This window comes from Nyctereutes procyonoides, unplaced genomic scaffold (assembly GCF_905146905.1).
Source record: "Nyctereutes procyonoides isolate TBG_1078 unplaced genomic scaffold, NYPRO_anot_genome, whole genome shotgun sequence".
NCBI lineage: Eukaryota > Metazoa > Chordata > Mammalia > Carnivora > Canidae > Nyctereutes > Nyctereutes procyonoides.
Window position 1 is genome coordinate 23,408,669 of NW_026575120.1, and position 25,174 is coordinate 23,433,842.

General features: G+C 49.3%; 1 protein-coding gene across 3 annotated transcripts in view; it reads right to left on the minus strand.

Annotated features, from left to right (window-relative positions):
* The window catches only part of DPP6 (dipeptidyl peptidase like 6), an 821,668-nt gene that overhangs the window by 109,253 nt on the left and 687,241 nt on the right, over positions 1-25,174 (minus strand). For all 3 annotated transcript variants that reach the window (XM_055334558.1, XM_055334556.1, XM_055334557.1), the window contains one exon: positions 12,991-13,111. In XM_055334558.1, coding sequence (XP_055190533.1) covers positions 12,991-13,111 — 121 coding nt within the window. The remainder of the gene's footprint in view (positions 1-12,990; positions 13,112-25,174) is intronic.

A 25,174-nucleotide genomic window follows, 5' to 3' on the forward strand; every position in this document is an offset into this window, starting at 1 on the left:
TCCTGGCCGAGAGGGGTCCCGTGTGCAGTACAGGAAGGGCAGTGCGGTAAGGGCCCAGCAATCCCAGGAGATGGTGACATTCGGCACAAGTAAACCCTAGGTCCTCACACTTTTGTTAAAGTAGGTATTTGATTAAGCAACTTACTTGGAATCCACCTTTCTTTCACATGTACACACAAGCGAGTGCGAGTCTATATGCACACACATGAACGCACACGTATACACAAGTGCGCACACACACACACACACACACACACAGGCTCCTGCCTCTTCTAGGACTCTCCTCTGCTTGGGTGCTAGCCTGCTTGGGGAGATCTCAGGGCAGAAAGCACCTGTCCCTTTTCTGTTCCTGTGCCATGTGAGCCACAGTCAATGAGGCCCGTAACGTTGCAAAGGTTATTTCCCCGGATCCCCAAAGCTCCCTGGTATGTGGATTTCAATTCCCTTTTCAGCTTTACTTTCCCTTAATGATGATTTTTCCAGACTCAGTTAAATGCTATAATGAAATGAAAGTAATTCTATAAAACCCTGGCCCATAGAGAGAGCCCGCATCCCCACGTGCTGGAGATAACCCCACAAAGCCTGAGCTAGGAAAGTCACTGGACAGAGCTTGGCTGTTAGGAAAACCATGGCCTACCTTCCTCGAATTTCAGCCATAACCACCCATGATGATTTCTCTCTCATTTCTGGCTTTATTTTGTTTTAATGTGCATGGCCACCAATGTATAATAGGTTAAACTCCCTGAAGAATCCATGGAAACCTTGATTTGTCTTAGGAATAAGGGGCAATTTCTGGCATGTTGAGTATTTTGGGGAGGAGAGGCCAAATGCTGAGGTCTGTCTCTCTATTCTTAAGTGCCAGGGCCTATCGGGATCCCTGACACCATGGCCAGGGCCCCCTAAGTGCCAAAGCAGGTGGAGAAGCCAGAGGTCAGGCGTGCTCAGCAGCTGACCGCTGGGAGGAGCCACAGAGCCCGACCGGAGGGTAGTGCTTCATGGCAGCCACCTTCCATGGTCTGGAACATGGGAGGGAAAGATTTGTCCATCAAAGCCGGAAGGGGAACCCTGAGACACCCCCTGCCTATCTATCATGAGTCATCCTTAAGGAGGTGACCGTGTAGGGAGACAGCCACAAATGTTCTCATCATCATCTTATCCCCTGATGACGCTAAGTCTCCCTAGTAGAACAGGCTTATGCGAGTGTCATCTTGCAAGATCTAGTGAAAGACAGAAATGGGAGAAGAGCCTGGGGACTATGTACTGGTGATATCTTGATGGAAGGACATTTGGGGAAAAGTTCAAAGAGTTAGCTCTTGAATTAATACATTAAATTGCTGCTTGGGTTTTCTGATTTTCATGTTTTTGTGGTCTTAAACCAGACTATGTCATTCTGCCGAAAGTGTCTAAATTGTGTTGAAGACTTGTACCACATAATTAGGACTTGATTAAATACCATCTCGTATTATGTAAACTTCTTGCAGGCTGATCCAGATCATAAAGCATCTTTGTTTGCCACGAGGAGCCTGGGGGGATTCGGTGCAGGATAAATGCATGAATGCACACCTGGTGATGCAAGGAAGCGCTGCTTCACAGGAGAGTCCCAGCTTCCCAGACGGCTGCCATATGTCGATCCCGTGAGGGGAGGGTTTGACTCACATCCCTCCCTCATCCTCTCCTTTCCTTCACTTTATAAAGGCCTGTACTGTGTCAGGCACTGTGTTTTCATGGTGAGTAATCAAAGCTCGGCACGGAGCAGAGGCTTGGCATGCAACTCCTGAATAAATGAGTGGCATGGGGCCCACTGCTTAGCCTTGGACTATCTTCCTTATGGAATGGACTTTGTTACATGCAAATTCCTCACAGTCCTCATACCTGTCTGGAGACATGGGCACCAGGATTGGAGGGGCAACCATGTGGAGCTGGGGGAGAGCTGACCTTTAACAGAGCCTTGTGATTGGGAGAAAGGGAGGCCAGAGTGTGATTAAGAGAGTCTGAGCTGAACACATAAAAGAGTCCAAAAAATGATGGTGTGGAGCAGAGAATAAGTTGATCTCAAATCTTCCATAGTCTAGAGGATTTGTCCTGAAGGCCAGGGAGAGCCTGCTTCCTCCAAGATGTGATGCAGCAGCCTCCTGGCTGGGCGCCTTCCCAGGAACATCTATTTAAAATCCCAACACTTCACAGGTTTAGTGTCCATGCAGGGGCCTGGGGTTTTCTTTTAATAAAGTAAGTGCCAGATGCCCTTATTCCTATAAAAAGAACAACATGCTGGCTGGATTTTTTTTTCTCATTAAAAGCTGAAAGTTCACATCTTCTTTGGGTACAGCCAGCAGCCAGTAGTTCCTGGGCCCATCTTCCATTGAATGGACAATTCTTGTCCTTGCATGGAATGTACTCTGATTCATTAGCTTGAGCAGAGAGGGAGTAGATGCTCTGCCTCCCTAGAGACTGCTGGGTCCCTGGGCTCTGGGGTGTGCTTGGGGCTCAGAGATACAGCTTGTGCCATTAGAGACATCAGGCCTACGTGTTGGACCTCTGCCCAATGCAAGAAGCAGTTTAGGACAACCCAACATGATGACAGTGACCTCCCTCTGTTTGACCTTCCAGGACGGCCTCTTCCAGGGTTGGGGAGCTAAGCAAGAATGTGAATTGACCCAAAACCTGACTCCTCCAGTCTGCTGCTTCTGTTCACTTGTTGTAGAATCAGTGACAGACAAGACTAAGTCTTCTTCATGCCTCCAAGGTCAGGTTACCCCAACGTGGAGAAGCTGAGGGGCCATTTCACCCACCTGTACCTTCTTAAGGGCAGCTCTTAGCACAGCAAAAAGTTATACTAATAATGCTAATTTTATATAAAGAAAGGAAAACAGGGGTGAAAGAAAGAAAATCAGGTTGATTCCTTTAGAGCAGATAGTTTCACCAGAGCGTAGAGAGTTATCAGAATGACCGGATAAGCTTTTCCTAATGCACAAGTGCCCTGTGTGTGGGAGAAAGGAAAGGGGAAGGAGATGGGGACACTCCCTGAGCTCTGTCCCCACTACTTATGACTAGGGACCTTTGCTCCAGCACGTTCACTAAGTACATGTAAATATTTACAGGTAAATATTTCATTGTGAAGTCATTTGGCTTGAATACAGAGTTTATGTCATCACATGTGTTTACAGCATTGATATTTAAGTATGAAAATGTTAGTGATAGGAGGGAGTTTAGAGTTATCTAATCCATTCCAGCAGTGTTTTCAGAAAAGGGAAAAGAAACTAAGGCCTGAAGAGGTTAGGAAAGTAGTCTGATGGCCACATGCAAAAGTTTGGATGGGGTGTCTGAGTCTCAAATAAAACTGTTTCAGATACACCCGGCATGGAGCCTGACTGGTCCTCATTCAAGCACTGGCAACTTGAGTTTTCATAGAACTGTGTTAATAAAACTCTCACTATTAGAGTAAATACAGTCTAACGTCCCAGTGATGTAAGAACACAGAGAGACTAAAAGGAATTGGAGCTCCCAAGGGCATCAAGGATTTTAGCCACAAACACTCACATTTCATTAAGCTTCTGTAACAAAAAGATGGAGATGGGCTTGTCTTAATCTCACAACTTATGCATAACGAAAAAACTTAAAACATGTAAGCACTGGATATCGTATATTATTTATCAAAATCTCTCAGGATTAGGTAATTGTCAGCAAAACTTTGCAAGACCCGTGGGTACTCTTCCTATATTTTGAGAGAATGTTCCCCCCTTACACTGCTCTTATTTCTGATTTCACAAGTCCAAGCAGATCATTTCCTCATGTTAAATTAAAAATCATCAGTCGTCTTTCTAAGACACTAACAGAGCTTTTGCTGGCTTTTCAAAGATTTAGCTTCTAACTCTGAGAACCTGAGGTTTGCTGTCAAGAGCTGCTCATTGGGAACCGTGTGCACTAATTCACAGACTTCACAGAGACCCAAGAGGAACAGAGCTGACTGCAAGGTGGTCAACCTTCCCAAAAAACCATCACACAGGGACGCCTGGGTTGCTCAGCGGTTGAGCATCTGCCTTTGGCCCGGGGCGTGATCCTGGAGACCCGGGATCAAGTCCCACGTCGGGCTCCCTGCATGGAGCCTGCTTCTCCCTCTGCCTGTGTCTCTGCCTTTCTCTCTCTCTGTGTCTCTTATGAATAAATAAAATCTTAAAAAAAAAAGAAACCATCACACAAGATGGTGATTCTGATTATTCCTCTTAGCTATTAGCCATTAAGGATGCAAAATGGTGAGTCTGCAATGATAAAAAGTTACCCTAGCTATTTCTTGGAATATCCTGCGTCAGTGGTATATGGGTGGTCCAATGTGCTTCTCACATTTCTATTGAAAATAGAATAGAGAATAGAATTTTCTATTGAAAATTTCTATTTTTAGAAATTCGCTAACCTCACATGTGCTCTGGCAGGCAGTGCACCCCTCCCCACTGTCCTCCTTTCATGTCCCCCACCTCCTAGCATCCATTCTGAATAGACCGGCCCTGTGGGATCCCTGTTATTCTCTGGATGCTTTCTGAATCTGATCCTCTAACCTTCTCATTGATTTTAAGAGATCCCAGCATCCCTGCAGTTAATTCCTCTTTTGCTCTGGTGCCTAGATTTGAGGTTTGCTCTTTGCAAGAGTGCAGCCCAGAGGTAGAATCTTTAAAGCTGCTTCTTCATGTTGTCTGGTTTTCCCTGCTCTGAACAGTAGCTGGCATGGTACTTCCTGGGCTCTGCTGGCGAGTTATGGACAATAATTGTGAACAGAAATGCCTACTGGTGTCATTTCCAGCATCCCGGCTCCGTGGTGACCCATGGGGGGCAGAACCCCCACCCCAACCACACTCTGATATAGTGGCATGTGTGATCATGGTGGGAGAGTCTCTGTGTTGTTCTGAATTACAGAAGGTGGTGTTTGGCTTTCTTTGTTTGTGTGTTTTATTATTTACAGAGACCTAGCCTATCCTGGCTCCTCCCCGTCTCATTGGATGGGACTTAAGTTTGGGGAGGAGAATGCTGAGCTGCCAAAGCAGAAGTCATGAGCTCTGCCTTAACACTGACTGCAGGGCAGGCTCTGGACCACGTTGCTCTTGTTTCCTCAAGCTGAAGCTGTGTTCCCCTTGCAGGGTCCCTGGCTGCCATCCTAGATGCCACGGGCCTCCAACCAGATGTCCCCAAAGCAGAGAACTGTTCCTTCTTCAGCACGTACTGCTGCCTCACCTTGCCTTGCCCAGATAATCAGAAGACTACCCCCAGATCAACTAGAATAACTCCCCAGCCCCACAACCAAACTGTCTGCTGCCAAAATTGCAACTCTTGGCTTGTGGGCTCAGGTGTAGCACAGGTGTAGTAAAATATTACATTAATTAGACTCCAAGATAACTGGTCGCCATGGTGATCAGGGGGGTAGTGAAAATATGTATAGGGAACAAGGAGCCCACAAGAGGGAGATTATGAGTGAGGAAGGCCCTCCCCGTCTCTTGGGAGAAATCCCAAGCTGGGCTGCACAGCCATGGTGGCCACCTGGGCTCTGGAGGCTTCTGTGCTCTGAGGTATATGGGTCTAACTTTTCATTAAAAAAATACCTCTGTTCCCTCCATGGTTGACACCATTATTCTGGGCACACAGGCATCTGAGACTTGCCACATCTGAGACGTCAAAAGCTGCCGACCGCAGGGGACAGGCAGGCAGGCAGGCAGGACAGGCAGAAGGTTTGTCTTCTTGGAATGTTTCATACCCACGTGCTGGTGTGTAATAACACGTACTAGGTGCTGGCGGTTTTGTGTGGTGCTGTTTTACTGTGCCTGTGCTTTCATGGATATGCTCATCCAACAGGCATTCAAGAGAATTCTTTGAGGGGGGTATCCGAGCTCTTAGTTTTCAGACGAGGGACAAAGATTCATGTGTTCTTCAAGGCAACTGGCAGCTGAGGGGCAGAGTGGGGACTCAAACTCAGGCCTTTTGGGCTGGAAGTCTGTGCGCTGAGGAACGCCTTGCATGGGGCCACCTGCATTCAGGGCTCCTGCCAAGTGCAGGCCACACCAAGGTGATGGTCTGCTTATAACCTGAGCAGCGATCCAAGCCTACTTACATATGCAGAAAAATGAAACGTAGAAAGTACCCCAAGAGGCATGTGGTTGGGGGGTTGGGTTTGGAACCACTTACTGGCTGTGTGACCGCAGAGGAGTTGCTTAACATTGGTAAGGCAAAGCTTCCACAGCCATGACACAGGCTAATGTGGTGCTTTCTTCATAAGGCCCCCCATGGAGGATGCGATGCATTAAACGTGCAGCATGGCGTGCGGGAAGCACTCAATCAAAGTCAGATATTCCTGTTCTTACTCCTTCAGTGGGTAACTCCAACTCGCATTAACCAGGGGGTGGTCAGGGCCTGGGTAGCCATAATCCCACAGCCTTCCCCTCCTGGTAGGAGTGTCACCAGCATCCCCAGTGTCACCCCTACTTCCTTCATCTTTGGGGATAAACAGTGAAACATAATTAGAATGAGGTTCACATCAGGCTGTTATACTTGCTGAGGGACGTTTGTGGACATGGAAGTCCTGATGACGGCAAAGGGAGGGAGACCAGCTGCCTTCCTTGGGAAGCTGACATCCTCAGGACAGTTTCTAGAATGCCTATGTCTAGGGGGCCAGATAAGAGCTGTGTGTGTGGGTGACAGGCTGGCAGGGCAGTCAGATGGAATTTGAGGGAGGCCTGAGGCCATGGCAGGTGCAGATACACTCAGGCCAGCCCAGATGGAGACTGGCCGTCTTAGTTTCCCCTGTGTGCCTCACACCTTCAACCCCTGCCGTGGACCACCATCTGGAATCTGGAAGCCTGAAGGCATCCCTCTGTGGATGAGGACGGTGTATGCAGAACGAACCCCATCCCTAGCGATGCCAGAGCTGAGTGAGTAGTGAACAGTTGTAGCTTTTCCTCGTGTCTCTCTGCAGGTAATATTTAGATGCTATCCAAGTCCGAGTCATCAATACTTTATGGAGCTGGAGACTAGGGCAAGGCAGGAAAAATGCTCATTTTAGTTACATTAAATACTGAGAGCAGTAAGTTTACTGCTCACAATGACTGCTATTGGGTTTGGCCAATGCTCTGCCATATGGCACCTCATAGGTCTGTGGCTTTTCCAGAATTTGGGGTAATTGCATCATAACTTCCATGTGATAAACTCCCTTAGAAGTCACAGATGAAGTGGAATATAACTTTTTAAAGTATTTAACTTCTACAAACACTCATGAAATGTGATTTTTTTTTTGTTTTTTTTTTTTTTTTTTTTACCGAGTCACAAGACTTTGGTGCTCATAAAGAAAACCACTATCTCTGTGGCAGGTGTGCCAGTAAGGAGTGAGGGACGGGAGTCCAGCTCGAGGAACTGCAAGGCAGAGGGAGGGTTGCCCAGGAGATGTTCATATCTGTACACACATCCCTCCCAGGCTGATCTGGAACTCCAAACGCACTTCCTGCATAAAGATACGACAGACAATAACTTAGGAGTGGATAGAATTTAATAGCCCTCAAAACCAATGTCGGGGAAGAATCAACAATACATTAATGCTCCTGACTCCTGGCAATGCTAGATGAGAAACGGGGGTTGACAGCTGCTGTGTTTCCAGTTTGGGGAAATTATAGGGTAAAGTGATAGTAGGTGGAACAGCGGGGCTGCCGGCGCCAGGAGCCGAGCTACAAATCTATAGTTTGAATAATAACATATGGACTTGAGCACAATTTCAAGTCCATTGAGCGACGGGCTGCATAACTTATTTTAAAACCATCGGTCCAGTCTGAATGATGTTCGATGGCTGCATAAATTCTCTTCGATCCACCACCAGGGCAGCTTGCTAGCAGCTGTAGTGCCCCAACCAGGTACTGCAGAGACGGTTAATATCAACGATCCTCATCAAGGATCTGCACGCCAGAGTGGCTCCATATGCATTGCGAGAGATCATGACGTAAATGCATGTCCAGAAGTTGAAAGAATAGCTTAAGAGGCATTGGAAACACTTTCTCAGCAACAAGAAGATGTTGTGCAGTATATCCCCCAGCTCCCCTCTTACTGTCTGAGGCTAGGACTGTGCCCCGGAACACTGACAGTCACAGAGGGTCCCAGGTGGCCTGGTTGGCTTGTGATGTGCACCACATGGGTGCTGGACACATCAAACCGCATGGGACCCCATGGCAGACACAGCTCCCCGAGGACTTACCAAACCATGAATCACACCCAAGGCACGAGTCATTGAGTGACTCTGATTTATCTGCGCGGGCCCAACTGACCTTTCATGCACGTCTCTCAGGGTAACTCTGGTTTTTTTTTTTTTAATTTTTTTTTTTTATGATAGTCACACACACACACACAGAGAGAGAGAGGCAGAGACATAGTCAGAGGGAGAAGCAGGCTCCATGCACCGGGAGCCCGACGTGGGATTCGATCCCGGGTCTCCAGGATCGCGCCCTGGGCCAAAGGCAGGCGCCAAACCGCTGCACCACCCAGGGATCCCAACCCACTGGTTTAAAAAGTTGCCAGGTCATTAGTGGTGACCTTGTTCAAGATGCTCTAGGAAACAGCGTCAAGAGTTGCAGAACAGGCCTGAGTCTTGTCCTGGCTTTGTAGCCTCTGGATGCAAGTCTGAACCTAGCAGGTGAGGACCAGGCTTAGGTGTCAGGTGTGCAGCACGGAAGGAGGCAGCCCAGCAACACTCTACCTGATTTTGCTGCAGGCCAGACCACAGTGGGAACCGTGTTTCTAGAGCATTCTGAGCTGTACCAACCACAAATGTGCTAACATACCTCTGTCCACAGCAGCTGTGGGAAGGGGGCCTCTTTGGCCCAGCCTGGCAGCCACATCCCCACCTGTTCCACACTAGTCCTGCAGGTGGGCACTAGGAGTCAGCACAGGGCACTGGGGGGCAGGGGGCATGGACCTGGGGGCTCCCAGCTAGGTGGACAGAGTGCCATGGGGGCCATGCCCCAGGGAGGAGGTGGGAGCGCCAGGGGCTATTGGAAATGGGAGGCTGGGACAACAGTGGGCACCAGGCATGGGCACAGCAGGAGGCGCTGCAGTCTGCCTGGGCTTTTCCCGAGATCTGGTCACTGTCACGCAGGTGATGCCAGACTGGATGGACCCTAGAACCAAGCTAGAGGAACACACACAAGGGAAGCTAGAGGAGGGCTAGCATCATTCCTGCTGACGTCCACCAGCCAAGGCTACCTGGCCAAGCCGAGTCCTCGGATCTTGCCACAACTTCCAAGTACCTTTGGACGAGTTCAGGTTAAAATTCAGCCCTGGGATTTCAGCCACACCAAACCATGTATTAAGTAAATACCCTTCAGGCCACTTTCTTGGTGCAGCCCATCACCCCAGCCGGATGACTCCAGGCTGCATGCTAAGTTGTCTGCCCCTCCCACCCTCACCAGTGTCTTATGGGAGTTGAGGAGATAAAGACTTCTCTACGTTGGGAGCAGGCCTGCTTCTCAAGTGACCCCCATACATCCCATGTTCCCCTGGGGTATAAGCCACTTCATGACAAGGGCATGTCAGTGAATAGTGGTATTTATTTTGGGGGTATGCCTGTGACTTCTGTGGCAGTAGAGTTATGGATGATTCGCGCAGTTGGGTTGAAACCCTGAATGACCCCAAGTCTCATTAGAAAATCACATGCCACCAATTCTGCACAGTACCAGCATGCCCCGGGTGTATGCTGATGATGGGAAGACAAAAACCCTAGAAACCATCATATAAACCTGACAAAAGTGTGAATTCTTAACAGAACCCTGGATTGGAGTTCTCAAAAAACTCCAGGAACATCTTAATTTTAGTTCCTGCATAGCCAGCTTCCGTAAACCCTTAAAACAGTTGTAGGACACTATTAAGCAGTTTTAGATCTTATACTAGAGTCAAAACTCTGTGTCACTGCCTGACATTTGCCCAGAATAATAAAACATTTTGCTATCAAAATCCATCTGTGGCCACCGCGTGCCAGTCGATGACTCCAGCGAATCAGGGAGGCACACGGCGCTGAGTTCCTAGCCAGCACGTGGGTTGCTTCAGCTCCTGGACAAGATTTTCCCACAGAGTGGGCGCACACCTCTGGTCAAGGAGTGCAGGTGTCTGGCAGCCCCCTCGTCTCCCACCTCTTCTCTCCCTCAGCCGTCAGCATTCTGAAATGTTCAATGTATGTAAACCCCTTTAGGGAAATGGTACTGCAAATAGAGACCACGTTCTGCTTTCTGCTGCTGACAGGCCATGGCCTGCAGGATTGCTTCCCACTGACACAGCCCAGCCTCTCCTCAGAACCAATATCTCCAAGCACGTCAGGCCCTCTGAAAACACTTTCAGGGTGTTTCCTTCCCAACCTACCCCCACCCAGCCCCAAATTAATTAATTTCTTTTTTCTTTTTTTGGAAGCATCTGGGAGTGAAACAGTTAAATCACAGACTAGGAAAAAGACAATTTTCCAAGTTTACGCATTATTCAAACAGGAACCAAGATTCCCCTGGGGCTCTGGGTGGTGGGGGGCCCAACTCCAGAAATCCAAACATCTATAACCTTCCAGGGAACAGCAGTAAGTAGATTAAGCTGCCACATCAGCTATGATTGATTTAAAATATTTGGGGCTCTGTTATCACACCAACACAATTTCGTGTAAATGCCTTGAAGAAAAATTTCCTTTCAGTGGATTTGCTCAAGCTGAAGCTTAACTTGACTCGCCAAGCAATGAGCTTTTTATTTTATTCGGAAGATACTAAAGACGATATTTTAAATTTTCAGGTTATGGATTTTTTTTTTAAGAGATTAGTCCTAGAGCTGTGTAGACTCTTACCACCAGGACTCCAGGACCTTTCTTCTTTCTTCAGGGGGGTGCTCTTAGATTGCTGTGCACTGACCTCTCTGGAACTCGAGGCCTGCTGCTCATGGGGCTGGATGTGCACACAAAGCGTGACCACAGTGAACACCGGTTGGTTGCCTTTTTATTCCAATGGCACCGTCATGCGGGGCCAAGGACAATATGACAATTAAGCCTTCAGGTTGATTCTCTTGGGGCCCAGAAAGCAACTTCAAAAACTGGACCCTGAGTGCAATCCTGAATGCTCTGAGCCTTGCCCCACATCAGAATAAAACTACCCCGGGGAGGGGGGTGCCCACTTATGGCATCAGGAAGGGAGACTTGGCTGGGGGGATGGGATGGAGAAGGGCTCAAGGGACCTCTAGGGGATGATGAGATGCTCCATGTCCTGACAGGGGTGCACAGTACATACATCTGTCCAACGCCTCAAACTGTGTCCTGATGCTTGTGCATTTCATTGTATACAATGGGTATCTTAACTTTTTCTTTTAAATTTACGAATCGGGCAGCCCGGGTGGCTCAGCGGTTTAGCGCTGCCTTCAGCCCAGGGCCTGATCCTGGAGACCCAGGATCGAGTCCCACGTCGGGCTCCCTGCATGGAGCCTGCTTCTCCCTCTGACTATGTCTCTGCCTCTCTCTCTGTGTGTCTCTCGTGAATAAATAAAATCTTTAAAAAAAATTATGAATCAAGTCGTTGGACTTTTTGCTTCAGAGACCTCAGTGAAATGATGATGGTGAGGGATTCTGAGCTTACATACCTCTCTGCTCTATGCTCTGTGCTGCATAAAGCCCCCAACGCAGAGTCTCAGCTGGAGGAATGCACAGCACTGAGGAAAAAACAGTCTTTTCTGGGCTTGATGATTCCTTGATTGCCCTTCGACCTGGCCTAGCATGGTGCCTTGTCACCGTGGCTGTGTGGTCTCAGGCAGGTAGGCTCAGAAGACATAAGCTGTTTACTGGCCCAATGTTGGTGCAGAAACATCCTGACCCACACCTGGATTTGGAGAAAGGGAGTTGCCCTGGACTTGAACAATGGTACTCCCTAGGACTTGCTCCATAACTTTGTGTGACCTTGAGCACATCACTTAAGCTCTTCTTGCCTCACCTGGGGAATGTCGGTGACACTCCTGTTACAGTGTTGTTGTGAGGGATACTACGAGCTGAATGTTATGTCCCCCAAAATTCACACTGAAGCCTAAGTCCCCAGCGGGATGATGTTAGGAGGTGGGGTCTTTGGGAGGGGATGAGCTCATGAGGGGGGAGCCCCCATGATGGCATCAGTGTCCTGATAAGGGGACAAGGAGACCAGATCTCTCTCCCTGTCTCCTTGCCACGTGTGGGTGCAGTGGGAAGACAACAGCTGTGAGTGAGGAGGGGCTCCTCCACGGCCACCGGGTAGGCTGGCACTGTGATTGTGGACTTGCAGCCCTCAGGACTGTGAGGAATACATGCTTGTGGTGCAAGCCCCTGCTCTACAGTGCTCTTTAGAGCAGCCCCAGAGGACTCAGACAGACGGTTAAACGAAGCAACAGATAGGAAAGTGCTCACAACAGTGACCGGAACGTGATAGCAATCAATACATGATTGTTGCTGTCAGGACAAAAGTCTCATTAGTATGGAGACGGATTATAAATGTTTAAGAGAGCTTCCCGCTCAGATTTTTAGTTATTTAATAATGCATTCAGTTGGAGAACTCTGGCGCCAGAAGTAAAACAGTGGTAGAAAATGTCCACTGAGGAGGATGTACCCGGAACGGCAAATCACCTAGACCGGCTTCTTTGGAAAGCTTTACCCGTTATTTCTTCTCCAGCTCTCCCTCCCCAGGCAACACAAGGTACTCCACCTCTTGGGAAGGGCGTGGATAAGCCTTTGCATTTGCAAACCTCCCAGGATGGCACCTCCTGCCCCTTCTGCCAGGAGCTTGGGTTCTGGAAAGCCCCACACACCTGGCCACTAGGTGAGGGCTCCTACCGACCTTCTGATGCTCCCTGAAGCACCAACATCTTCTCTTTGTAATGCAGCACAACCTCATGAAACTGGAGACTGAGTTACAGCTGAAGTCAAAGGAAACAACCACCACACCCCTTCTAGCAGCAGCAGGTCACCGCCTCCTGCTGCCCGCCCCAGCACCTTACCTTCATACAGCCAGTCACTGAGGCCGTTGTAAATCACGCCTTCCTTCCCCGTTGAGACCACACGGATGGCCTGCTTCCCGACGTGCGCACAGTAGTAGATATTGTTTTCAAAGATAAATATCTAATTGGGAAGAGAGAAAACATAGTGTTAATGAAGGATGGTATAATGGTTATAAATAAATATATATGGTGCTCTTAAGAAATCTGAAGTTGGTGATGTGGTTTGCTTTTTCCTGGTGCATTTATTTGACAGACCCACGGCGCTATTGGGATCATCTGGGCTCACTCACTTATCTCTATGTTTCTGGTTAATCAGAGACTCCAATGTTACACCGTTTGCCCCATGCTCTCATCTTCCAGGACTGGACAATCTGTGGTCTGATACCTTAGGTACTTCCCTGTCAAACTGCACTATTTTAACCGTTGCATTGTTCCTAGCAATTAAGATTGAGGGACTGAAAAACTGGAAATCTGGCATTTATTCATTCAATATTCACCAAAAATTATTTAGTGGCACCTATTAAGTGCCACTCACAGGAGACAGAGTGATCAATGGAGATCGATGACATATAATGTGCTTTCATTCTATTTAAAATCCGGTAAAGAAGACAAACTTTACCAGGAGAATGTTCTGATGGGGTCAGGTGGAGCAGAAACATCTAACAGGGTTCCCTAACTTAGGTCAAAGAAGTCACTGAGAAAATGGTTCAAAAAACTTTTTTTATTGTGGAAAGATATACATGGCACACAACGTGCCACCATGACCAAGTTTACGCGTATAATCTGGTAGCATTAGGTACATTCTCCTTGTTGTGTCACCATCACCACCACCATCTCCAGAACTTTTCCATCATCTCCAGCCGAGACTCTGTGCCCACGAGACCCTGACCTTCAGCCCTCCGCAGCCCCTGGCACCCTCTGATTCTGCCAACTGTCTCCACGAATCTGATGCTTCTAAGCACCTCATGTAAATGGAATCACACAACATCAGTCGTCCTGCAACTGGCTTTTTCCCTCAGCCTAAAGGTTCACCCACACTGCGGCAAGTGACAGGGTGTGCAGAAAGTGCTGTTCACGCTGAGGTCTTGTGAAGAGCAGGATGGAGATGGGCCGAGAAGCTTGAAGCACATAGGAAATGGCACAGGAGGGAAGCAGAGCCGAGGTGGGCATGGGGTGTCAGTGGGCTCCTCGTGCAGTGTCCCATCAGGGGCAAGGTGGTGGCGGAGGGAGCCCAGGGACGGCAGGGCCTGTCCCCTGTCGTGGAATCCCTCCAGCAGCGGGGAGCTCTAGATGGCAGCCTGAGGAGGGGAGTGGTACGGTGAGATGGGAGGTTTCTGGTGATGAGAAGGCAGTGGGGCTGTGAACAGGGACTGTGTAGCTGGCACCGTCATCTGAGGGTGCTCACAAGGGAGTGGAGGCAGACACCAGCCAGGGGACACCCGGGTGGGCTTCTAACTGCGCTGAGTGAACCCAGGTCTGGCCGAAGGGGTGACACGCGGCAGAGCCGTTCCTGAGACACTGGGTGGTGGTGACCCACTTGTGCAGGAAGGGGATGGTCTCAGACAGTGGTTCTCGAATTCTGATGCCCACCACAATGACTGGGGTGGGGGGGTGCTTAAAAATCCCACTGTCTGGTCTGTGAGCCCAGCCCCATGAGCAGTATCAAGGGGTGAGAGCTGGGAACCAGAATTTTTAAAAAGCATCCCACGTGATTCCAATGTGCGGCCAACATCACGACTCCATGGCCCCAGAAAAACCTCACGTCTTCTGAAACTCTGAGCTAGAAAAGGAGCCGACAACATGCTGGTGCTCTCAGAGGTACCGATCGACTGTGCTCTGCGTTTGTGCCCCTGCAGCCCTGCCTTCTGCACCCGCAGAAGTGGCTTCGGGACACGTTGATGCCCGACTTCCATGGAAACTGAGCTATGTCGACCGGGACCAGGACTCACACCAGGTGTTGATCTCTCAAACAGACTCTAGGAAAAATACTGTTGACGTCATTGAAGAGACCACGGAGAGGAGGTATTTGGCACAGAACAGCAAAGGGTGGGAATGTTAGCTGTTTTTTATCGAAAAAAAAAAAAAAGGCAGTTTCCCCAGGTGGCTCTTGCCAGCGGTAGATTCGAAAGCACCACCAAGTGTCAGTTTTCTGCTCGGGGCTCCGGGTGCTTCAAGCATTCACTTCAACCAAAAACGAGCTGGAAAACTTCCAGACACATAAGTGTACATCCTAATTTAACTTCAGTAGCTGTTCTCAGGAGTTTGCCTAAGGGAAAGATGTATTACTAAACTGTAACTTCTCTTATGTCTTCTAAGCCTATAATAAATTTTTGAACCAAATCAGACTGCAGCCAATTAATATTTTGAGTGAGCATAATTTTCTGTGATAGATAATAAATCTTTTATCACCTTGGTTTTATTTTTAAAGGAAGGAAAATGAAAAGAAACAAGTGTGAAGGAAGGGTGCATTTTGCTCAGGAGACGTTTGACAATCTCCAGATGTTCAGGTGGGGTCGGGGGGTTGGGGGGGGCAGAGCCGAGGGTGGCCACACAGGGGCACGGCAGGCATGGGGGCGAGCGGCTGAGCACCCCACTCTCTGCGCCCTGCTGGGCGTGCAGGTCATCACGGGGTTCCCAGCACCATGTGCCCACCCCAGCCCTCCTCCCCCCCGCCCCCTCTTTCAAGGTGCAGAGACATTAGCTCCCGTCCTGCCTTCTAACTCAGCCTGCTAGGGCTGATGCCACCCTGGTGCCACCTGCAGAGCGCAGATGTCTCTGCTTCCCGTCATCCCCTTCCCCCATTCATCTCACACATTACAGTCCGGATCATCTTTCCTAAAGCACCATCTTTATTACCTCATTGTGTTTCTTGGAACCTGCAGTGGCTTTCAGGTAACTGTGGGATGGAGCTTAAGCACCTGGTCTGGGGTTCAAGGCCCTCCAGGACTCGGGCCCGACAGTCTCCCTATCTCTCCCACTCTGCAGGAGTTATGGCAGTCCGATGACACGCGGGGACACCAGGGGGCAAGGTGGTCCTCAGGGTTTGTGTTTGGAAATGGGAATCCGGATCCTACATAGCGCCAGGCCACACGAGGGGTTCATGCCACCAGGTTGTGGGAGCACAGAGGATGCGCTATGTGACCAGGGTCAGCTGCTGGACTTCCATGTGCCTCAGATTCTTCACCTGTCACTAGACATGGTAATGGGACCCGACCCTGGGTGGATGTGGAGCGCAAGAGGACAAATTTGAAGCACTTAGAGCAGCACCTGATGCAAAGTAGGGCCTCAACAGCATATCAGTTGTGGTCACGGTCATCACCATCAAGACCCATTCTGTCTGGAGGGATGAGGATAGGCTTCACAGAGGAGGTGACATCTGAGCTAGCCTAGCTTTTAATTTTGATCAAGTCCAATTTACCTATTTTTTTCTTTTTTTCTCTAGTAGCTCAGGCTTTTCATGTCACATTTAAGAATGGCCAAATCCAAGGTCATAACCATTTACCCCCATGTTTTCTTCTAAGATTTTTAGAGTTTTACCTCCTACATTTGGGCCTTCGATCCATTTTGGTTTTTGAGTTTTTTGTTTTTGTTTTGCATATGTTGGCCATGCATTTTCCAAATTTTTATAAACAATTCAATTTTAAAAATAATGCTATGGATGAGGCACTGGCCTTGTTTTGAGGATGAAGACACAAGCAGGAGGACAGTAAGTAACTTGACCAACAGCTCGTTGGTCAGTGGTGCAGCAGGGGTTCAAACCAGGTGGCATGAGGATGTGAAATGCCGGGCCCAAGGTCACCAGGGGAAGTCAGAGCTCAGGAACTCAGGCAGATCTGTGCTTTCCTCAGCTATGGCATGCTGCCTCTTTACAGCGATTTGTTAAATAAACAAAAGATGTGATTTCTAACCAGAAATGAACCAGAGACCATGGACACCTGTCTGAGCCGCAGCGAATCCTCACCCTCCCTCTGGCCACTTCTCTCTCCTGCAGAAGAACATGTATGGACGGGGTAGATGTCACGGTGTCACTGTCATCAAGATTCTCCCAGCAGATACAGAAACCATCACATGGTGCCCCCTTACCTGGGCTTATTCAGGTAAGCCTGGGTCTAGTGCTGTATGTCCACTGGACTTGCCGGCCCCGAGGCCCTGCTAGCTCCCAAATCCTATCAGCCCAGGTTCTAGAATCTGTTCCGTCAAGGGGCTGCCAGCCTCTGTCTCAGGATGGCTTTCCCCGCTGTGGGTGCCCGGTCGGCACTGGGCAGATTCTGCACCTGACAGCTACTCCAGGGCCTAAGGCCACTGGATTTCAGTCAGTTGGAAAGGCTGCCGAGCCAACAAAACCTGCCATCACCACTGCGACTCTGCGATCCCAGGCACGGAGCCCTGCCCTTGATTTTTTCTTCCAGAAAGCTTTAAAAAATATACCCCACGGGCAAAGCTTCCAGGTGCTTCCTACTCAAGACCTCCTCTCTCCTCCTCACCCACCTGCCCGAGTCCCGGTCATCCTGGGAGGCTCTGCTGGGCTCTGTTCTCCCGGGAGGCCTCATGTCCGCTGCCCTCACTCTGCCTGCCTCTCCTCACCAACACGCATGTGGCTGCCTGTGGCTTTTGAAAGATGGAGCACAAAATCCAGGCAGAGATGAGGGAGATCAGAAGTGGGGCAGGGTGGGGGCCGCTCTGGGGTATGGCCCTCGGGCCAGTGGCAGCGGCTTCCACGTACAGATGGGAGTGAGACACGTAAACTCTTCCTAGAAGTGACGAACCAGCCCAGACTTGAGGAGGGTCCATCTCCTGTCCTGCCCAGAACTCAGCCACATCAGCTGGTGGAGATGGTGACAGAGAAGCGGCAGGACCCCCGGGGCCCTGAGAGGCAGGAGAGGTACACCCAGAGGGACCTGGCCCTACGAGGGACCCTCTGAAGCACCTGCTGGCCGAGTGGCACCTGTTCCCCCCTGAAGACTCGCTCACCCCCGAGACCTCACCAGTAAAAGCCATGGAGGGAGGGCCGTCAGTGCACAAACCGGTGAGAGCCTATGTTGGTGGCAGATGCTCCAGCAGAACGACTTTTAAAGACTTTCTCTCCCTGTGCACACGGCCTAAGCAGACAGGGCCTTGGTACCCCGAGTTTCCCCTCTGGGTTCCTTTTGTCTTCTCAGCTGACAAGCCTCCACTTTGGTGGAGCCAGGCCTACGTGTCATCTCCTTTGTACCCTGCTGCCCTCCCCTCCACTCTGGTGGCCGCACTACCTCTGCACACAATTGGACATGTTAATCTTTTTAATGGAATAAATTTCAATTAATTTCACAGAAACTTGAGCTGTAGAAGGTTTTCTGGCATCCTGGACCTCCAGCTCACCATGGAGCCTTCAGAGGGGGCGGGAGACCATCCAGACCACAGCCGGGGCACAAGATCTGCCTTCTTCCTCCAGCACGGGAGGGCGGAGAGTCCCAGGTGATGGGACAAGGCTATCGCTGACTGATTCACAACTGAAAAAGGAGACTTTTGGAAAGCAGAATTTGTGGGAATTTTATAGATCAAAGTCAGGGAATCTAAAAAGTCTGAGATGTCAGGAATAAAGAGGTAGAGTGACTTCAGAGGGATGGGTGGAGGGGCATCGTCTGGATGCGGCGAAAAGGCAGGTAGGAGGCTAGAGGCAGAGGAAGCCTGCCATCCTTGATGGACAGATTGAAAGAGGACCGAGGATGGCAGCCTGGGACACGTCAGGGTTTGTGAAAGAGGCAGACAGAAAAAAGGCCGCATGCACTTCCATTGGACAGGAACACCCACGTGCAGTCCCCCCCACAGGCCAGGCTGCAGGGCACCGTCATCAGAGGGGCTGTGGGCCTGAAATTCTCCCTGAATCAAGTTCTTGCAGTGTTTGGGTCATCCCACTCCATCCACAGCACGCCGGCAAGCACTCCGATGCAAAGGTCAGACAGTTGTCCTGGGGCTTGATTCCTTCTTGTCTGAAAACCCTAGTGACATTAATGTGGGGTTTTACATGCATGCACTGAGCACCTGCTGCTCCACATCCTCCTTCCTCTGAGCCTGAGGGATGAAGCCCACCTGCGTCACTTCCCCTCTCAGATATCCTCAGGCCCCCGCTCATCTCTGCCACGTGAGGCCAGTGCTGGACCTCCTGGGGCCTCCTCTCAGCCCAGCCAACGCCCCCTGTGAGACCAGGCCTGGTAGAAACTTCTCTCTTCTTTCTTGGTTGCTTGCTTGATTTCTTTTTAAAGATTCTATTTATTTGTTCATGAGAGACACACCGAGAGAGGCAGAGACACAGGTAGAGGGAGAAGCAGGCTCCGTGCGGGGAGCCCGATGTGGGACTCGATCCCAGGACCCCAGGATCATGCCCTGGGCCACAGGTAGATGCTCAGCCACTGAGCCACCCAGGTGCCCCTCTCCCCTATTCTCTGAGTGCCTACCATGGAGCTCTGGCCTCCCCGACCTTGGGACTTTGCTGGCACATTCTGATGGTGCCATCCACATTGCCTTCGCTGCTGCCCAGAGCTCCCCCCCTTCAGGACCTGCATGTCTTTCTCCACAGTTCCTTCCAATTGCAACAGGGTGGGGACGCGTCTCCTGCTCCTTTCTCCCCCCGCAGCATCCTTCACAGGATGACGTGTCTGGCGGTGCTCTGTTAAGTACACATTTTAGTTTTCAAACAACTGGCTGACAGACATGCATCTCCCACAAATTTGCTTTCACTGTGTCTTAACTCACCAAGTCCAATCCCCTCCCTCATTTCTGGGCATTTTAGTTCTTTGCGCTATCCTTGGAGAAGAAGGTGGGAGCCCCACACACAGAGAGTCAGCACACCCCTCGCTCCGAACCGCACCCTGATTTTAAGCAGAGACATCGTGAAGTACAAACCCAATGGGACTGGAAATATAAGGTATATTTCACGATTTCCTACAAAACACATTTTTATGAGGCTAATTTTTTAATCAGCACTTTTGACTATATATGGCTCAGACACTTATGGTTACAGTAAATTCTGTGGAAGTTCAATTAATTGGAATTCTCTGGAGGAATGTGAACTTTCAGTTAAATAGATTTTCACGGTGAATTCTTGAATCAAAGAAAAGATCTTTATGACTTCAGTCTTTAATAGGGAAATATTCCCATGTTTTTCTGCTTTCCTAACTTACTCAATAGGAGGGAATTATTACTGAGTAAGGGAAAATTACTTGTGTTGCCTAAGATCATCATCATATGTGTTTCCATTGCCTGGAACTGTTGGTGTCGTTGTACAAGAGTGAATTGGATGGAATCTAATCCATCCTCTGGGTCGTCTTCCTTGAGGCTGTGTGTGTTGGGATAACTCTTCCACGCAAGTAGTATATATAACCCAACATTTGGTATATGACTTAGCTGAATTTTGGCTAATTGAGGCTTTGACTTGTTTTGGAATCTGAAAAGCTAACAAAACTTGAGCTCAGTAGAGGCCAACCTCTGTTCCTGCGAACCTCGGTACCAAGGGCTAATTGATACCCTTAGTGTTTCTAAAATGGATTCCGAGTAGGTGACAATGAAACACATATCCACACGTGCACAGGGTGGTTACAATAAAGCTCCCAGTGACATATACAGCTAAGGAGGGAGCTAATTATCTCAGGAACCAAGGATGAGCTAATTACTGTAATTTGGTGCAACTCAGCTTTTAGTTTTGGAAATTCAAGGCCAATGGGGAAGTGTGTGAGCAGCTCAGTGCTGGGCAAAAAGACAGCAATGCTGGTGGTGGCAGAATGACGAACTGGAAGGAACCTGGGACCCGAGGCAGAAACCTAAATTCTATCTGAGACTGCTGGCTGGCCAGCTTCACGTGCCTCGCTCGCCAAACCACACATCCTTCACTATGAAATTTGAGGTCGCCTGGGGTCTCTAGGATTTCCTCCGGCGTCTACACTGTTCAACCCAAGAGTCTCATGAATATTCAGATCAGGAGAAGATGTTTCAACATTCGTAGTGAACCCAACATGTTAGCATCACAGGGGAACATGGGTTCTCCATTCGGCAGCTCAAAACCCTCAAGGATCACATCATCCTAGGTCTCTTTAGTTGGCACAGTGTACGGACTTTCCTAATCTCCGAGAAGCCATCCTGACAGCAGTGATTATCTACTAGTTGCTTTTCCCCCATGCTTTCACTTGACATATCCTATTTCCTGAGCAAGCACAGTTTTGCCAACCCTCCCATAGTAAAAAAGGATAAAAGATCCCATGATATAGGATATGAAATTTGATTCACAGAGTGAAACACAGAACGGTCTGCATGGGGCTCAGGACTGACTACATTTACCAGGGTTCAACAGTAATGGTAAGGAAGTTATGGATTCCTAAAGCAAACCGGGTCATCTTTGCTGCAGGTCACCCTAATGCCACAGGGCATACTACACATAGTTAACTCACATCGCTGGAACTACATGCAAATAAAACATGTCAGCAGAACACAGAAATTGGGTCTCTAAATCTTGCAGCCTGGTCAACATATCTTTTAGGAGACTCTGGTGAGGAAGCAAAACGCTGACGGGAGAGGCCAATATGTCCCTGGGAGGCTGATCAGGTTTGTGTCTCTTATATGGTTTTCATTTCTAGATGTACAATAAGTGACACCACCGGTCCCTTGAATGTTGAATGGCCTCATCAGCAGGTCCCATGACAGCAAGCTGGAATGACCAACTGTGGTTAATGGATTTTTTTTTTTAATCTGTGCTGGGGGCCATTAGGACATTCATGGTTGGTCCGTCTGCACAGAATTTGACTTTTGGCTAATTTGTTTCTGTTGCCCTGGACACCTGGTGTGGGTAGGTAGAGACCCTAAGGGTAGGCAAGACTATTTCTGATACATTGCACCTGGACGAGGAAAACTGTGTACTGGGTGGAAGCTGTAGCTGTGATTTCCCCAAGTGCATGGTTCCTGTCACTGGGTACTTCCCCGTGGGGTGCGGAAGCTATGCCCGAGGCTTCAGAGGGGCACAAAGCAGGGCAGATTCCACACCCACCTCTGGGCTCCTGTCTACCAAGCTGTCATCTGGCCATGGGGACTGGGAGGTAGCGACTGCTGGATGGTTCTGGGGGCACTGCTGAATGCCATCCCACAGAGGAGGTTCAGCTAACGCTGGCTGCCCTGTGGCCAGCAGTTCCCATCTATATTCTTCGGTGTCAGGCTGATGGCAAGCATGCCTTTTGTTGACATTCAAGTCAGAATGTTTGCACCATATGAGATATGAGACTGCCACGGGGGTCTCGGAGCAGCCCTCAGGCTCCTCAGATGCCCCATCTTCCCTGGGTTCATGTCAGGAGAAACTGATGATGGTGGGGGGTTCCAAGTGTTTCCTGGATGAAGTGATTATGGAGTCATTAGAAGAAGGGAGGTACACCAACACCAGACACAGCAGAGTGGTGCTGGGTTTCTCTGGAGAACAAACTGGCTGGTGAGATCACTATCAGCGGGTCTGTGAAGGCAGCAAAGCCCACCAACCTTGGGCCTCAGCTATTCACCACTGATACAGCATCCGTAGGAAAAAGGAAAGATGCCATAATCCTATAAAGCACATGTACACACAAAATACGACTATTAAAAGAAACGTTGCTGTATTTTTTATTCCCTCCCAGATGTGTGTGTGTGTGTGTGTGTGTGTGTGTTGGTAGGTGGGCACAAAATCTAGTTTTTAATAACACTAAGGTCATGCCACCTATGTGATTTTGTCTGCCATTTTAAAATTTATATCAATATTGCTTTTTCACATCACGAAGCATCTCTGAGATAATGCCTTTTAGGAGATACACCAGAGTTTCTTTATTATGCTCCTGGTTTTGACATGATTCTGTTTTCATTACCATAAAAATGCTATTGCTGCATCTCTATACAAAAATATTTACCTGGATCTCCAATATCTCCCTAGAATAAATTCCTATGAGTGGAAAGCATGGACCACATTCACTGTGAATTAAAAGAATGAATAGGGACGCCTGGGTGGCTCAGTGGTTGAGCATCTGCCGTTGGCTCAGGGTGTGATCCTGGGGTCCTGGGATCGAGTCCCCCATCAAGCTCCCTGCAGGGAGCCTGCTTCTCTTTCTGCCTGTGTCTCTGCCTCTCTCTATGTCTCTTGTGAATAAATAAATAAAATATTTTTAAAAAATGGGTAAAGGACACGAATGGGTATATTGAAGACCCACACAAAGTCCCAGAAGATACAGAAGTGTCTGCACTCACTAATAACAAAAAGAAATCCTATTTCAGAGAGACTATTTTGTTTATCAGATCATCAAAGACTGAACAGCAACAATATCGAACATCACCAAGAATGGGGTGTGCTCCCCCCGAGGGGGACAGAGACGGATACAGTAGAACACCTACAGTAAGCAGTCGGCGAAGCTCATCAAAAAGGACTCTGGTAGGTAGATTTTGTGAGGAAGACTGTGGGAAACAGGTGTAAGGGGCCCTTCCAGACCATGTGCTCAGCTGCCTCTGAACTGAGGGGTAACGGCTCACATGTGCTCACTGCCATCCCCGCGGCAATGTCCCCAGGTTCGGAGGGCCGTTCCCCCACCACTCAGGGCTCATGCTCAGGAACTGACTGTTTCTTCTCCAGATTAAATAAATTCTACACTTGCTCTGTTTTGCATTCCTGTCACTTGTATTTTGGCCGTTCTTCTGCTCAGTGGGGTAAGGAAGTGAACCTCTATTATCTTAGGTTATATAATACACTAAGATATACTATATGTAGGATATAGGATATCGTACATATACTATATAGGATCCTCTTCTAGGATATGCTATAGAACCCCGTGTGGAGGATGGATGGGTGGAAGGGACGCCAACCAAGGCTGTTGGTCAACGAGAGGCTTTAAGATTCGGGGTAATTCTTACCCAGTCTGGGGATGTCCTCACCAACCTCACAAACACCCACTTGAGCATCTCTGATGCACCAGGCTGGGCACAGAATACGTGCTGTGCGCGGTCACATCTGATCTGTGCAGCGACTACAACACATTATGTTTCCCAGTAAATCCACCAGCCTGAAATTCAGAGCACCTGGTTCTTGCCCAGACCGCTGTGGGACATGACAAAAATCATGTAACTGTTCCCACCCTCAAAATACAGAGAACCACACTGGCTGCACCTGTAGGAGAGAATTTATGGGAGGAAACCTCCAAGATCCTAAAGCACATTTCTAGGTATCCTATAGTTAGCAGACCAAGTGTCATCAGCCCACCCGATCCTTCCCGCAGGTGGCGCCACCTACACACACACACCACCCAGCAAAACCCAGGGTTCCCCCCCCCCCCAGCCCACATCCATTCATCGAATTAACGCAGGGTTCAACTCCACGGGGCAGAGTTCTGTGCCAGGAAAGAGAGTCTTAGAGATAATCTAAAACTACCCTTCTTACCAGAGAGGACTTGCATTTTTCCATCAGTTCAAAATGCCAACCAGAACCAAGAGAAAACCCCAGATTAACAACCCTCCCTGCAAACAGCCTTTAAACCCAGGGAAACGCTTCTTTTTTTTTTCAAAGTCATCTGCCCAGAAAAGTCTCTCCGCATCCTCTCACCCTCCCCTCCCTGGATATACATTTTAACCCAGAGAGTTTGGATGTGTGATTTTTTTTTTCAAGGCTGAGAAGAAGTCTCAAAATAAAATGACATTCCTGAGCATCTGACAGCTCAGTTGTGTTTGTGGTGACGTGACTGACCTCCACGCCCAGGCTACAGTGGGTCACAGCTCACTAGAGGCGACGTTCCTACTGGATCTGGGGTAGGAACAGGGAGGCTGCCAGCGTTTCGCTTGCCTGCAAGTGTGTGCAAGCAGCCAACAAACTCCCCTTGCGGCTGTGGGGCTCTGGGGGCTCCGGGCCACTCAGGATGGCCTGTGTGGGCTTCCTGAAGCTCCACAGGCTGGAAAGTGCTGGGAGGGAAGGGGCCCAGTACCCAATGCGGGCCGGCCTAGGATTGGGGGGCTGCTCTGAGGGTGACATCAGAGCAGGGACGCGAGGGTGCGTGGAGGCTGGCCAGGCAAGGGGGGCAAAGGGCCGTGCAGTGCCCAGAGGTGTGTGGGCACACCCAGTGAGGAGCGCAGGAGGCAACGGGTGCTGACCAAAGCGGACGGTGCAGAGGAGAGGCCGGGAGAGCGGAGGCAGGCCCTGTGTCCACCTTAATGCCTTTGCACT